Source organism: Notolepis coatsorum, assembly GCF_963971535.1.
Source record: "Notolepis coatsorum genome assembly, chromosome: 3".
Classification (NCBI taxonomy): domain Eukaryota; kingdom Metazoa; phylum Chordata; class Actinopteri; order Aulopiformes; family Paralepididae; genus Notolepis; species Notolepis coatsorum.
The window spans coordinates 57,391,355-57,407,046 of NC_140167.1; the positions used below are offsets into that span (position 1 = coordinate 57,391,355).

General features: G+C 43.2%; 1 protein-coding gene across 1 annotated transcript in view; it reads right to left on the bottom strand.

Annotated features, from left to right (window-relative positions):
- The window catches only part of LOC311225823 (unconventional myosin-X-like), a gene marked incomplete at its 5' end in the record, with an annotated part of 175,189 nt that overhangs the window by 58,123 nt on the left and 101,374 nt on the right, over positions 1-15,692 (bottom strand). The window contains 10 exons of the mRNA XM_084311217.1: positions 1,692-1,809; positions 1,982-2,106; positions 2,250-2,330; positions 3,870-3,972; positions 4,201-4,283; positions 4,815-4,883; positions 5,308-5,400; positions 8,167-8,233; positions 9,120-9,220; positions 9,381-9,527. Coding sequence (XP_084167343.1) covers positions 1,692-1,809; positions 1,982-2,106; positions 2,250-2,330; positions 3,870-3,972; positions 4,201-4,283; positions 4,815-4,883; positions 5,308-5,400; positions 8,167-8,233; positions 9,120-9,220; positions 9,381-9,527 — 987 coding nt within the window. The remainder of the gene's footprint in view (positions 1-1,691; positions 1,810-1,981; positions 2,107-2,249; positions 2,331-3,869; positions 3,973-4,200; positions 4,284-4,814; positions 4,884-5,307; positions 5,401-8,166; positions 8,234-9,119; positions 9,221-9,380; positions 9,528-15,692) is intronic.

Genomic DNA, 15,692 nt, shown 5'->3' on the forward strand with positions numbered 1-15,692 from the left:
ACCCACTGTAACTGAGAAGCCGTCGGTCTTGCTGAGTTTGTTATTTGAACCGAAGAGAATGGACTCTGTTTTGCCCATGTGTAATGATAGTTTGTTATCAGCGAGCCATATGCAGATTCTGCCTAGTTCCGAGCTGAGGTTTTTTTTAACCTGTAACTTGTTCTTGTCAGAGACCAGCAGGGCTGAGTCGTCCGCAAACAGGAACAAGTTGCAGTCACAAGCTGACGACATGTCATTTGCATAAATTAGGAACAGTAGCGGTCCTAGTATGCTTCCTTGTGGAACACCACAGCTCACTGTGAGGGGGGGGGATAGGGTACCGTTTACCTCCACCATCTGTTCCCTCCCCTCAAGGTAGGATTGCATCCAGCTCACTGATAGACTATCAAAACCAATTGCTTTTAGCTTGTCAATCAGAATGGAGTGATTGACCGTGTCAAAGGCCTTTTGTAGGTCCAGCATGACCATGCCGCAGTATTTGCCTGCGTCCACCTCTTGTTTGATGTGGTCATTCAAATAGAGAAGGCATGTGTCAGTGGAGTGGGATGTTCTGAAGCCAGATTGGAATTCGTAGATTAGATTTTTTTCCGCTAGGTACTTTTCGACCTGTTCGTAGACTATTTTTTCCATGACTTTCGAGATGGAGGTGAGAATAGAAACAGGGCGGTAGTTGCCTGGGTCTAATTTGCTGCCCTTTTTGTGCAGAGGGGTCACCCTCGCAATTTTGAAGTCCTTGGGGACGTGTCCCTGTTTTATGGAGAGGTTTATTATGTGTGTGATGATTGGTGTGATGGCGGCTGCTGAGTCTCTGAGGAATTTGGAGGGGATGTTGTCATGGCCAGTGGCCTTGTTAGGTTGGAGGGCGCTCAGTTTATTGAGTACCTCATCTGTTGTTACCATTTCCAGCTTGAAGTCGTCCTTGCGGACCCCTAGGTTTTTGTAGTAAGCTACTATGTGTTCTACCCCATAAAGCCCTGAGTGGGAGGGTAGTTTGTTTACCAGTGTTGTGGCTATGTTTGTGAAGAAAATGTTTAAGTAATTGGCTACATCCAGATCAAGTCACTTGGATTTATACTGGATCAGTCACCTCTCTGCTTCTGTGTGTGTTCTGGGCTAACTCTGATTTCTCTATCTCTCCGTTTCCACCGGGAGTGAAAGCTGGGAGGATCTGCAGAGCCGCTTCAAACGTCACTAGCCAATTCCTCACCACTACCTACTGGGAGTATCTGCAGAGCCGCAACAATCTTCACATGCCAGATTCCCCGTTTGTTCGATTGCTCTACTTCATTCCATCTTGTGACTCTGAAAATAAATACGCCCTTGCTTTGGCTAACTCTGAACTTCCTCTCTGTGCCGTTGCGTTTGAGGTCGGTTACAAACCCTAACATCTACTATGGTCTGTATTGATTGATTTATGATAAAAACAGCAGGGTCCCCCAATTGGGGGACCTTACAGCTTAAAGAGACACGAGAGACAACACATGTTGACTGCCTATACGCCCAAGTAAAAAGGTTTCGTACATGAGTGTGGCCATTCTAATAAAGATGCTTTACATGAATATATACACTTTCCAATAGATATCTTTACATGACATGAATTCCATACTGTGTGTTTTCCACGCCTCACACCAGCCCATTTCATTCATGCCAACACATATCACACAAGGCTCTGGCAGCTGCTCCAGACTCACCTTGGTCTTCCCAAGCTGCCACTCTTTCTTTGTCTTGTCATATTTGATCAGCATGTATGTGCTCCTCTTTTTATCATCCCCTGCTGCCGGGACTTTGTCCTTCAGGATAATCTTATACCTGACGAGATAGAAGAGGAAGAGGAATGGGGGGGGGTAGAGAGAGAGAGAGAGAGAGAGAGGGGGGGGGGGGGGGGAGACAGACAGAGATTTATAACCTTTGAATAGACAAAATGACATATGGCATCTTTCTAAAAAAGGTAAGAGGGACAGATATAAAGAGATGTACCGACCGAGAGAAGAAGTCTTTGAAGGTTCTGCGGACGGGGAACCCGGCTCGACGGATCTTGACCGTCTCCAGCATCCCAGAATACCTCAACTGGTTCAGAACCACCTCCGGGTCAAACACGGTAGGATTCTAGAAGTGTCAGAGTTGAAAGCATGTCATTACAATGAACCTTATGAGAAACCACATGAGATCACCTTGTCTGTCATCAGGCGGCAAGGCAGTATTGATATGAAGACAGAAAATTACATGAAGTATAAATGTTGAAATCAAACCTTCTCCATGTTGGGTTTTATGCAGCGAATAAAGAAGGGGTTGGAAACACTCAGAGAGGCCATGAGAGCATGGAGAGAGTCCTGAGAGAAAAGACACATTATTATTATCATTATTATTTTTATTATCATTATTATTATTTCTCTGTCCCTCTCTCTATCTCACGCATGCTGTCTCTCTCTCCTCTCTCTCTGTCTCTCTCTCTCTATGACTCTCTCTTTCTCTCTCTGACTCTCTGACTCTCTCTTTCTCTCTCTCTCTCTCTCTCTCTCTCTCTCTTATCCCACCCTCTCTCCTCTCATGTCGGTGTCCCCCTCCTCTCTATCTTTCTTTCTCAGTCTCTCAGTGCCTATCTATCTATCTATCTATCTATCTATCTATCTATCTATCTATCTATCTATCTATCTATCTCTCTCTCTCTCTCTCTCTCTCTCTCTCTCTCTCTCTCTCTCTCTCTCTCTCTCTCTCTCTCTCTCTCTCTCTCTCTCTCTCTCTCTCTCTCTCTCTCTCTCTCTCTCTCTCTCTCTCTCTCTCTCTCTCTCTCTCTCTCTCTCTCTCTCTCTCTCTCTCTCTCCAGTCATCAGTAATGTCAGTGAGCTTCTAGGTCTGGACTGCTTCCAGCTGTCTGAGGTCCTGACTCAGCGCTCCATAATCCTCAGAGGGGAAGAGATCTGCTCTCCACTTACTATAGAACAGGTACACACACACACACAGACACACACACACTTGTATTATTATTATTATTATTATTATTATTATTATTATTATTATTATTATTATTATTATTATTATTATTATTATTATTATTATTATTATCATTAATTATTGTTATTGTTATTGTTATTATTATTATTATTATTATTATTATTATTATTATTATTATTATTATTATTATTATTATTATTATTATTATTATTATTATTATTATTGTTGTTGTTGTTGTTGTTGTTGTTGTTGTTGTTGTTGTTGTTGTTGTTGTTGTTGTTGTTGTTGTTGTTGTTGTTGTTGTTGTTGTTGTTGTTGTTGTTGTTGTTGTTGTTGTTGTTTATTATTATTATTATTATTATTATTATTATTATTATTATTATTATTATTATTATTATTATTATTATTATTATTATTATTATTATTATTATCATAATTATTATCATTATCATTATTATTATTATTATTATTATTATTATTATTATTATTATTATTATTATTATTATTATTATTATTATTATTATTATTATTATTATTATTATTAGTAGTAGTAGTAGTAGTAGTAGTAGTAGTAGTAGTAGTAGTAGTAGTAGTAGCAGTAGTAGTAGTATTATAGATAACCTAACTATAACTTGCTATATTACTGTATAATTAATAACTAAATAATTTCAGTAACTCCCTCCAGTCTAGCTTAAGCGTATAGTACAATAGTGCAATTGCAAAGGGGGGGGGGGGGGGGGGGGCAGACAGACACACAGATGAGACTATGTGATATAGTTAATCTCCTCTCTGGACTAAAGACAATCTGTCAATGGGATTCTCTCCCCAAACACAATTTATATAGTATTAATAAGCTAATGCCCCCTGATGTTATACCACTGTAACTAGAATAACTCAATAACTTCAGTAACTCTTACCCTGAACTGTGAGCTGACAGTAGGTTTGCGTCTGGCTGTTCCCATCTTCTCATCGCTGTTCCTGCTGCCCACCTTCTCAAACAGATCATAGATGAAGTCCAGTCTGGGAGGAGGAGACGCAGACAAACACACAGAGACGGAATGCATCAACATCATACTGAATATTGTACACTATGAAGAAGAAAGAAAGAAAGAAAGAAAGAAAGAAAGAAAGAAAGAAAGAAAGAAAGAAAGAAAGAAAGAAAGAAAGAAAGAAAGAAAGAAAGAAAGAAAGAAAGAAAGAAAGAAAGAAAGAAAGAAAGAATAACGTGTTTGTGGAAGTGTGTCCTACCGGCTGTCCTTGAGCATGTTGAGGATGTCATCTCTGAAAGTATCTCTGTTCTTCTCCAAGACCCCCTTGACATCATAGAGAACCTGCCAGAGAGACATATATATATATATATATATATATATATATATATATATATATATATATATATATATATATATATATATATATATATATATATATATATATATATATATATATATATATATATATATATATATATATATATATATATATATATATATATATATATATATATATATATATATATATATATATATATATATATATATATATATATATATATATATATATATATATATATATATATATATATATATATATATATATATATATATATATATATATATATATATATATATATATATATATATATATATATATATATATATATATATATATATATAGAGAGAGAGAGAGAGAGAGAGAGAGAGAGAGAGAGAGAGAGAGAGAGAGAGAGAGAGAGAAAGAAAGAAGAGGGCGGCGTTGGATGCGATGGGATGATCTCTCTATTTTCTATGACAATTTGATATATGTTATAAAATAGACATATGATAAAACAACACTATATAAAATAAAGACATTGCATAACTCACCTCTCCTGCATAGTGCTTGATGCCAAACTGATGGTCAGCCAGTCTGGGTTTTACATAGTAAGGATTTGTCTTGGGGAGGAAAAACACAGGTCAGATAAACACAGATAAGTTTGCTTCCTGACAGCAGTGCATCTCAATATAGTGTACTGAGTACAAAGTATACTGTATATCCTCTTTGCTGGGCCCCAGCTGTGATATGTAACATTACGCTGTGCTAGCTACATATCACAGCCGGGCAAATTAACCAGGTAGTGAGATGGGCGACAGTACGTTATGTAATACAATTTTACTTACATTCTATATCACCCAAACATAGAATAATTCAGGCGACTTATTTCTCTCAACACTCAAATAAGTTGCTGAAATGGTCCAATTGATCAAAGCTTCAATGGAGAGTCTACTTCCTGGATGCTGTGATGTGTAGCATAGCGTTGCGTTACATATTGGGGACCAGCGAATATGTGTGTTCCTACGTGTAACTTAGTCAACTCACAGCGTGTCTGCTGTGGAGCTTCTCCAGCAGAGTGAAGTCTGTTCCTTTGGGGAAGCGGCTCTCTTCATTCACTAGTGCCAGCATGCCCAGTTTCTAATGCAAGAAGAACACATCCAATCACTCTCTTCATTCACTAGTGCCAGCATGCCCAGTTTCTAATGCAAGAAGAACACATCCAATCACTCTCTTCATTCACTAGTGCCAGCATGCCCAGTTTCTAATGCAAGAAGAACACATCCAATCACTCTCTTCATTCACTAGTGCCAGCATGCCCAGTTTCTAATGCAAGAAGAACACATCCAATCACTCTCTTCATTCACTAGTGCCAGCATGCCCAGTTTCTAATGCAAGAAGAACACATCCAATCACTCTCTTGTCTCTTCATTCACTAGAGCCAGCATGCCCAGTTTCTAATGCAAGAAGAACACATCCAATCACTCTGTTCATTCACTAGTGCCAGCATGCCCAGTTTCTAATGCAAGAAGAACACATCCAATCACTCTCTTCATTCACTAGTGCCAGCATGCCCAGTTTCTAATGCAAGAAGAACACATCCAATCACTCTCTTCATTCACTAGTGCCAGCATGCCCAGTTTCTAATGCAAGAAGAACACATCCAATCACTCTTCATTCACTAGAGCCAGCATGCCCAGTTTCTAATGCAAGAAGAACAATCACACATCCAATCACTCTCTTCATTCACTAGTGCCAGCATGCCCAGTTTCTAATGCAAGAAGAACACATCCAATCACTCTCTTCATTCACTAGAGCCAGCATGCCCAGTTTCTAATGCAAGAAGAACACATCCAATCACTCTCTTCATTCACTAGAGCCAGCATGCCCAGTTTCTAATGCAAGAAGAACACATCCAATCACTCTCTTCATTCACTAGAGCCAGCATGCCCAGTTTCTAATGCAAGAAGAACAATCACACATCCAATCACTCTCTTCATTCACTAGTGCCAGCATGCCCAGTTTCTAATGCAAGAAGAACACATCCAATCACTCTCTTCATTCACTAGAGCCAGCATGCCCAGTTTCTAATGCAAGAAGAACACATCCAATCACTCTCTTCATTCACTAGAGCCAGCATGCCCAGTTTCTAATGCAAGAAGAACACATCCAATCACTCTCTTCATTCACTAGAGCCAGCATGCCCAGTTTCTAATGCAAGAAGAACACATCCAATCACTCTCTTCATTCACTAGTGCCAGCATGCCCAGTTTCTAATGCAAGAAGAAGAACACATCCAATCACTCTCTTCATTCACTAGAGCCAGCATGCCCAGTTTCTAATGCAAGAAGAACACATCCAATCACTCTCTTCATTCACTAGAGCCAGCATGCCCAGCTTCTAATGCAAGAAGAAGAACACATCCAATCACTCTCTTCATTCACTAGAGCCAGCATGCCCAGTTTCTAATGCAAGAAGAACACATCCAATCACTGTCTTCATTCACTAGAGCCAGCATGCCCAGCTTCTAATGCAAGAAGAAGAACACATCCAATCACTCTCTTCATTCACTAGAGCCAGCATGCCCAGTTTCTAATGCAAGAAGAACACATCCAATCACTCTCTTCATTCACTAGAGCCAGCATGCCCAGCTTCTAATGCAAGAAGAAGAACACATCCAATCACTCTCTTCATTCACTAGAGCCAGCATGCCCAGTTTCTAATGCAAGAAGAACACATCCAATCACTCTCTTCATTCACTAGAGCCAGCATGCCCAGCTTCTAATGCAAGAAGAAGAACACATCCAATCACTCTCTTCATTCACTAGAGCCAGCATGCCCAGTTTCTAATGCAAGAAGAACACATCCAATCACTCTCTTCATTCACTAGAGCCAGCATGCCCAGCTTCTAATGCAAGAAGAAGAACACATCCAATCACTCTCTTCATTCACTAGAGCCAGCATGCCCAGTTTCTAATGCAAGAAGAACACATCCAATCACTCTCTTCATTCACTAGAGCCAGCATGCCCAGCTTCTAATGCAAGAAGAAGAACACATCCAATCACTCTCTTCATTCACTAGAGCCAGCATGCCCAGTTTCTAATGCAAGAAGAACACATCCAATCACTCTCTTCATTCACTAGAGCCAGCATGCCCAGCTTCTAATGCAAGAAGAAGAACACATCCAATCACTCTCTTCATTCACTAGAGCCAGCATGCCCAGTTTCTAATGCAAGAAGAACACATCCAATCACTCTCTTCATTCACTAGAGCCAGCATGCCCAGTTTCTAATGCAAGAAGAACACATCCAATCACTCTCTTCATTCACTAGAGCCAGCATGCCCAGTTTCTAATGCAAGAAGAACACATCCAATGACTCTCTTCATTCACTAGAGCCAGCATGCCCAGTTTCTAATGCAAGAAGAACACATCCAATCACTCTCTTCATTCACTAGAGCCAGCATGCCCAGTTTCTAATGCAAGAAGAACACATCCAATCACTCTCTTCATTCACTAGAGCCAGCATGCCCAGTTTCTAATGCAAGAAGAACACATCCAATCACTCTCTTCATTCACTAGTGCCAGCATGCCCAGTTTCTAATGCAAGAAGAACACATCCAATCACTCTCTTCATTCACTAGTGCCAGCATGCCCAGTTTCTAATGCAAGAAGAACACATCCAATCACTCTCTTCATTCACTAGAGCCAGCATGCCCAGTTTCTAATGCAAGAAGAACACATCCAATCACTCTCTTCATTCACTAGTGCCAGCATGCCCAGTTTCTAATGCAAGAAGAACAATCACACATCCAATCACCATCTGCTCAAAGTAACACTGATACGATCAGTAATAGAGTTAATACATTAATACATGAATATGATATATATGATAGGGGTATCTTACCTTCTCAATGAGGTCAAGACACTCTGCATTGTCCATCCAGTCTATGGCGTCCCACTGCACCCCTTCTCTGTGAAAATACAAACACACAAAGGATTATATAACAATAATAACCAAAAGCATATACATTTGAATGTTTCTCTCACAAAACATAGTAACAAACATATAACTTAGATCTCTGGCTTTTCTTTCTGAAGTAGTGTATCCTCTATTGAAGTGTCATGATGGATCACATATCCTAGAGAGGAACCACCCACCAACCAGAACCAACAGAATTCCATTATTATTATTATTATTATTATTATTATTATTATTATTATTATTATTATTATTATTATTATTATTATTATTATTATTATTATTATTATTATTATTATTATTATTATTATTATTATTATTATTATTATTATTATTATTATTATTATTATTATTATTATTATTATTATTATTATTATTATTTATTATTATTATTTTGAGTTGAATTTAGTTTTAGTGTTGCATTGCAACAGAGGGAAACATTTACCCTGCCAAGAAAATATTCTGGGACAACATGAGTGTCCAAGTCTGCAGCTGTGGTAGGTGTACACACACATAGAATGTTTGCCTATTGTACTCCAGCTGTAGTAGGTATATAAGTGTATACACATGCATAATGTACAGTGATCTACAGCTGTATTAGGTGTACACACACATATAATGTTTGCCTATTGTACTCCAGCTGTAGTAGGTATATAACATAAGTGTATACACATGCATAATGTACAGTGATCTACAGCTGTGTTAGGTGTACACACACATAGAATGTTTGCCTATTGTACTCCATCTGTAGTAGGTGTATAGGTGTGTACACATGCAGAATGTACAGGTCTGCAGATATAGTAGGTGTATACACATGCAGAATATACTGCAGCTGCAGAAGGTATATAGATGTATACACAAATGTGCAGAATGTATACCTATTGTACTCCAGCTGCTCCAGCGAGAAGATGTGTTTGTTGAAATACTCCTGAAGTTTCTCGTTGGCATAGTTGATGTTAAACTGCTCAAACCGATTCACCTGGAGGGAGGAATGTACATACAGTATATATGATGCTCCTCTTTCATGTGTGGATCTGTATGTCAGCTGAGAATAAAAGCCACCGCAAAAGTATCAAAAGGAAATTCAGCAGCAAACAGAATAATGAGCCACTTCAGAAGAAGAGAAACAGAATTCTTACCTCAAAGTTCTCGAAGCCGAAGATGTCCAGGATGCCGATGGATTTGAAGTTTTCCTTCCCTTTGATCTTCTGGTTTATTTTTAGGATGATCCAGGAGAAGCACTGGGAATACAGCGCCATGGCAACAGAGTCTCGGGAATCCACAGCCTGTTGGAATGAATGCCACGTGTTTACATGATGAGTGTGCTCAGAGATGGTGTTTACATGATGAGTGTGCTCAGAGACTGTGTTTAAATGATGAGTGTGCTCAGAGACTGTGTTTAAATGATGAGTGTGCTCAGAGATGGTGTAGTGTTTAAATGATGAGTGTGCTCAGAGACGGTGTAGTGTTTAAATGATGAGTGTGCTCAGAGACTGTGTTTAAATGATGAGTGTGCTCAGAGACGGTGTAGTGTTTAAATGATGAGTGTGCTCAGAGACGGTGTAGTGTTTAAATGATGAGTGTGCTCAGAGATGGTGTTTAAATGATGAGTGTGCTGGGCGGCTACGTGGCGTAGTGGGCAAGGCGCTCGCCACGAATGCGGAGACGCTGGGCTCGCCTGTTCGAGCCCAGCGCTCCACATTGCTTTCAGTTTAGCTGGTCGTTCATACTAATACACATTGGCCGTATTAGGGGGTGGGAAACTGATGGGTGGGGATCGGGCGTTGTGGACAGCGACTCCTACAGGTCGGTTGGTGCGCCTGCGCAGTAGAATCAGGAAGTGTCGGGGGCAGCGTGAGCCTCCCACGCGTTACTCCTCGCCACTGAGAGATCGAGCTGTGCAGGTGAAAAGATGCGACTGCTGTTACCTCAAGTACCGGAGGGGACTTGTGCTATGTATGACTTAGTCCACATTGCAGCCGGCTTGTGGGAGGCAAGAAACAGCGTTCGTGACAGGGGAGGGTTGAATTGGATGATACGAAATTGGGATGGGAGAAAAATGTAGAAAATGGGAGAAAAAGTGGATAAAAAAAAAAATTATGAGTGTGCTCAGAGATGGTGTTTAAATGATGAGTGTGCTCAGAGACGGTGTTTAAATGATGAGTGCGCTCAGAGATGGTGTAGTGTTTACATGATGAGTGTGCTCAGAGATGGTGTTTAAATGAGTGTGCTCAGAGACGGTGTTTAACCTGTTAATCTGTAGACCGTTTTCGCCTAAAGGTACATGCCTAAGTAAATGGAAGATTGCTCCACTTCTGCAAGGTCAATTAGCATGTTCTTGGTATCTAGGAACATCTAGGGACCTGGGGGTATGTATTTCCAGTGTCAGAAATATTGTGTCTGTTACTAGTAATTATTCAATTGTAATGAATAAATTAATTATAATTAATTATGATTTATGATTTTGATGATGATGATCAAAAATTTATACAGGTAGGAGAAAATGCTCACTGAGCTCATTCACCACCTTATTGAGATCATGTGTACAAAAAATCTAAGCAAATGAACCGCGGGAAGATGATTAAACAGAAGGATTTGTAGATACAGTAATTAATGATAATCGACTTTAATTATAAATTCATATTTGACCTTGAACTTGACCTTGACCTTATTATGGCCAAATCATACATATATGGATAGGGAAAATGCTCCTCTTTCCAATGGCAGGGTTGAATCTGGATTTAGTCATTTCTTCTTTTCTGATAAATTTGTATTTCCGATAAATCGTATAAAACATCGGTAAAAATGAAAATATACACATTGACTACTGTTGTGAAGGGCCAGATTAAACCGAATATATATATTTATTTATATATATATATTTAATTGTATTTGTATATTCTCTAATATTCCCTGATATCCCTTGTATATTCCTTGTACAATATGCATTGAATATCCATTCTAGCCTACTGAACATCCCATAATAGTCTCCATTCTACTATTGGTCGAGACCTTGGTGCCAGGCTGCCATACCCCTCAGACCCAGTTCAAACGTACCGCTCGACATGTACGAACAAGTCCTAGTTCCGCGTAGGAATTTGGCTACCGCACCACTAATGGGACTATTTGTTCATAGTGCGTATATATACTGCGCTACTAAAGTAGGACTTTCTTTTCAGTCCAGTTTCTTACCCTCCAATAGAGTCACAGACGTAAAGCCTCCCCGCGATGCCACGTGTGGGAGTAAGGCCAAGTTCGGCCTACCATCGGTATTGAGACATCGTGTATATTAATATTTGAATAGTCATATTTGGCACTATATCGTCGAGTTGGACGTAGTCTATTAAGCTAATAATAGTCTGTTAATATATAGTGCTTCGTGCGGTGAGAATACTACCGTAGTCAGTACCCCATCGTTTCGGGCAGAGAACTGGCTGCTTACCCAGGGTGGTTGACCCTATGTGAAGCTGCACCCGAGGAGCCCCAGAGCCGACGAGCGAGTGGACCTGTATACCGGATTATTCTACCGCCGACAGCCCGCCTTCCCAGGCACGGATTATGCTTTGGATACTTTGATTATTCTATGGATAAAGACCCCCGACACTACCGTGTGTTGGAACCCCCCCCCCTGGAGAGGACGCAAGGTGAGGAGACGCTCTGCAAGACGAGGTCTCTCCACATCTCTCCCCCGTGGACCGGAGAGAGCCGGCCCACAAAGAGTCCACCTGCTTTCATCTGTGGTCCAAGGATCGCCGGCGCATTGAACGGCACTACAGTGGGTTCACCTGGGATACCCTTGGCCGGACGAGGCAGCTGGATTCTACCCCCCCCCCCCTCCTACTCCTGTCGGCTTACAAGCGACCGGATTAACCCCCTCTAGTGTATCCAGCCTATAATCATTAAAGTATCATTGCTGTTATTCCTTAACTATTCCAGGTCGTATATTTACCACCTGCGCCTTCAGAGATTGGACATTATCTATTGATATACCGACGAATACTCCTTGCCATAAAAGTGCATACTATTTCAATTCATAAATGTAATTAAGTGATTAAGTGTTTATTCTACACACCATCGCTGTGTAGGAAATAAAGACCTGCTTCTAATTCGTACATTTGTGTTGGATCCGTTTCATCTACGTGAGAGTGTTCATGATAATATATTTATGCCGTGTACTGGGTGGCCGAATATTAAGTACAAAGGTAGTGGTAGTAAGTATCATATCTAGTAATACAGTCAGGGAATTGTACCCCTCAGTTACAATTGGTCCTTCGAGCCGGAGGGTAATTAGTGTAATATTAATATAGTGTTATTAATATTGAAATGGCCTATGATGAACACTCCACGAAACGATCCTCCTAACCAACGCCCGCAGCGCGAACGACGGCTCCCTCAGTACTTAGAGGCTTACGCTGTCAGTCAACAACCTAGTCTTCTACTAACAGTAAACGCGGTAAAACTAGAAAGTAAAAGTATGTCTAACCCCAACGCCCAGACTACCCCGACCATAGAGGCCCCTACGGGCTCTAATGTAACTGACCAAGTTCACGGTGGGGACCAGTGGGAACCAGACATGACCTCACACCCCGCCAGTACTGAAGAAGTAGTCCCCGATGAGTCCCGAGAGGAATACAACGCTACCGAGAGAGAACTCGGCACGGAAGAAGACGGGGAGAGCACCGTGGAGATAGAGCTCCAAGGCTCCGCAAGGAGTACCCCGAGGGAAGGCTCCCCTATACAACCGCCTTCTCCCAGCGAGGCAGAGAGGACCCTACAGCAGGCATTCCTCGTCAGCCTGAAAGCCTCTACTGAACGCGATAGACTCCAGGGTGAACGCGATCGATTGCAGCTACAGCAACGGAGCGAAGAAGAGCACATACGCCTGGAAATAAGACGCATTCAGATGGAAGAGAATGTGGCCCGAGAACGAGCAGACAGCCAGCGAGCAGCTGCTGGTGCTCTACGGGACGCACAGCGCGACAGACAGCAAGCGCAACTAATAGAACAGCTGATCAGACGGACAACACCCTCTCCCTCCGCCAGAGGCTCCAGGAACTCGTCTAGACACACCTCCAGGGCGGCATCCCCTAGCCGAGTAAACAACCCTGAACTTGACCAACAGACGAGGTCTATACCCCCCACAGACCACCTCCCCCCACCGGTCCAAGCGAGACCTAGCAACCGGGAAGGAGCAGCATATCCTGTGGAGAGGCTAAACCAGAGACTACAAGCACTGGATGACCTAACTGAAGACGAAGAGGAAGAGGAGGAGAACCACGCCCGAAGACAGCACAGTACTCTACCGGACCAGGAGGTCCGGTACAGCCCAGGCTATACTCCCGCGGAGCTGCGCTACAGACCCCCGACTCTATACACGGGTGAGCACGACGCACGACCCGCACCGAGGAACAGCACCTGGACAAGCGGGCCATGGTACACTGCCGGTACCAGCCCATACCAAGGAGCGGGAGGAGACTCGCCTAGGAGGCCTCTCCCCCAACGCTCGCCGATGTATCCACAGTCAGCGTCATACATTGGCACGCCTATGGTACCCGACTTCACCCAAGAGAACCGGGCCCAGTATACAGAACTCCGCATGTGTCTGGAGACCATGTTGGTGGATGTATTGGATGAACGCCACAAATACGCCATCCTACTGCAGCACTTAAAGGTGCCCCGCGCACATAATATAGCGCTCGCCTACGCGACTTCCACCACCCCATACACAGCAGCGCTGGTAGCATTGGACCAGAGGTATGGGCGCATATGGGATTACGTGATCCAGGAGATCCGACACATCGACCGCTTACCCCCAGCAATAGACAATCGAGCACTGGACGACCTGTCCATCAGAGTGCAGTCCCTGGTAGGGATGTTGGGAGCGCAAAGAGAGAAGGGGAAGTATGAACTTTACGCCAACTCAAATGTGGAAAGGATTCTGGAGAAGCTGCCGCCCGCTCGTCAGGAGCGCTTCAGGCGGCAGAGGGACCACAGAGACCCGAATGGCCCCGAACCGAACCTCCTCGATCTAGCAGACTTCCTGGCGAGAGAAGTCAGCAGCCTACGGCTAGATACATTCGGACGGAGCACCCCTGGCTCCAGAGAAGGAACCAGACGACTAAATGATGGAAGAAGATCGGTGACTGTGATGCACCAATCGGAGTCAGTACCGAGCAGCAGGAGCCACAGTACCCCCTCCAGAACGGAGAAGTGGAAGATAGTGTGCCCCTACTGTGAGAAAGAACACTGGCTAGCGCAATGTGACTCCTTCCCCAAGCTGAACGCGGAGGAAGCAAGTCAATGGATAAAGTCCAACAAGCGCTGTTTTCGCTGTGCGCGCTCACACATGGCAGCCGAATGCCGCTTAAAGAAAAGGTGCACCAAGTGCGATGGAGCCCATCTGGACATACTTCACGACAGTAACAGACGGCGCCCTTCACCTGCACCATCCAGCCGCAAAGCGAGCGTCATGTACATCGATCCCGCCAGCAGCAGTGGAGCCCGAGTACTCCTAAAAGTAGTGCGTGTGACACTAAGCTACCAGAATAAAGTCCTGGACACTTACGCCGTCCTCGATGACGGGTCAGAGAAGACCCTGCTGCTCGCCTCCGCTGCGGCCCAGCTAGGGCTGCGGGGAAGCGAAACCCAAATGACAATTCGGACAATAAGACGAGATTTGAAGACGATAAAGGGCGAGAATGTCTCATTCTCTATCGCAGCAAGCGGCCAGCCTGAGCGACGGTACCAGATTGCAGACGCTTTCACCAGCCAAGAAATAGGACTGTCGCGGTACACATACCCCGTCGCCAAGCTGATGGAGAAATATGCACATCTGCGCAAGTTACCGATCCCGCTCATAGACAATGCTATGCCGACCCTGTTGATAGGCTCCGACCATGCAGACCTCATTGTCCCGATAGACCGGGTTCATACCGGACCCCGAGGCTGTCCTGCAGCAGTCGAGACCCGTTTGGGATGGACTCTCCAAGGCCCGCTCGCCAAATCTCTCAACCGAAGTACAGCCACTAGATGTCTCCACTCCCGAGTCACAGAGGGAGAAACCGCACTCCTGCAACACGTAGAGCGGCTATGGAGCTTGGAACAAATGCCCTTTAAGAATGGAAAGAAAGACATTCGCTCTAAAGATGACATTTACGCCATTCACCTCCTCGAGACAGGGACCAAGAGAGTCCCGGTCAACGGCGTGTTGAGATACGCCACGCCACTCCTGCGGCGAGAAGGAATGCCTACTTTCAACGCCAAGACAGACGCCATAGAACGGTACCTGCTGAACACGGAGCGGCGCTTAGCCAAGAACCCCGCCCAAGAGAGTGTATACCGCGCTGAGATTGAGAAGCTCATCACAGCGGGACACGTCACAAAGATGGACATTAAAGAGGCTGACCAGACCACTGAATCGTGGTACGTGCCCCACCACAAGGTCCATCACA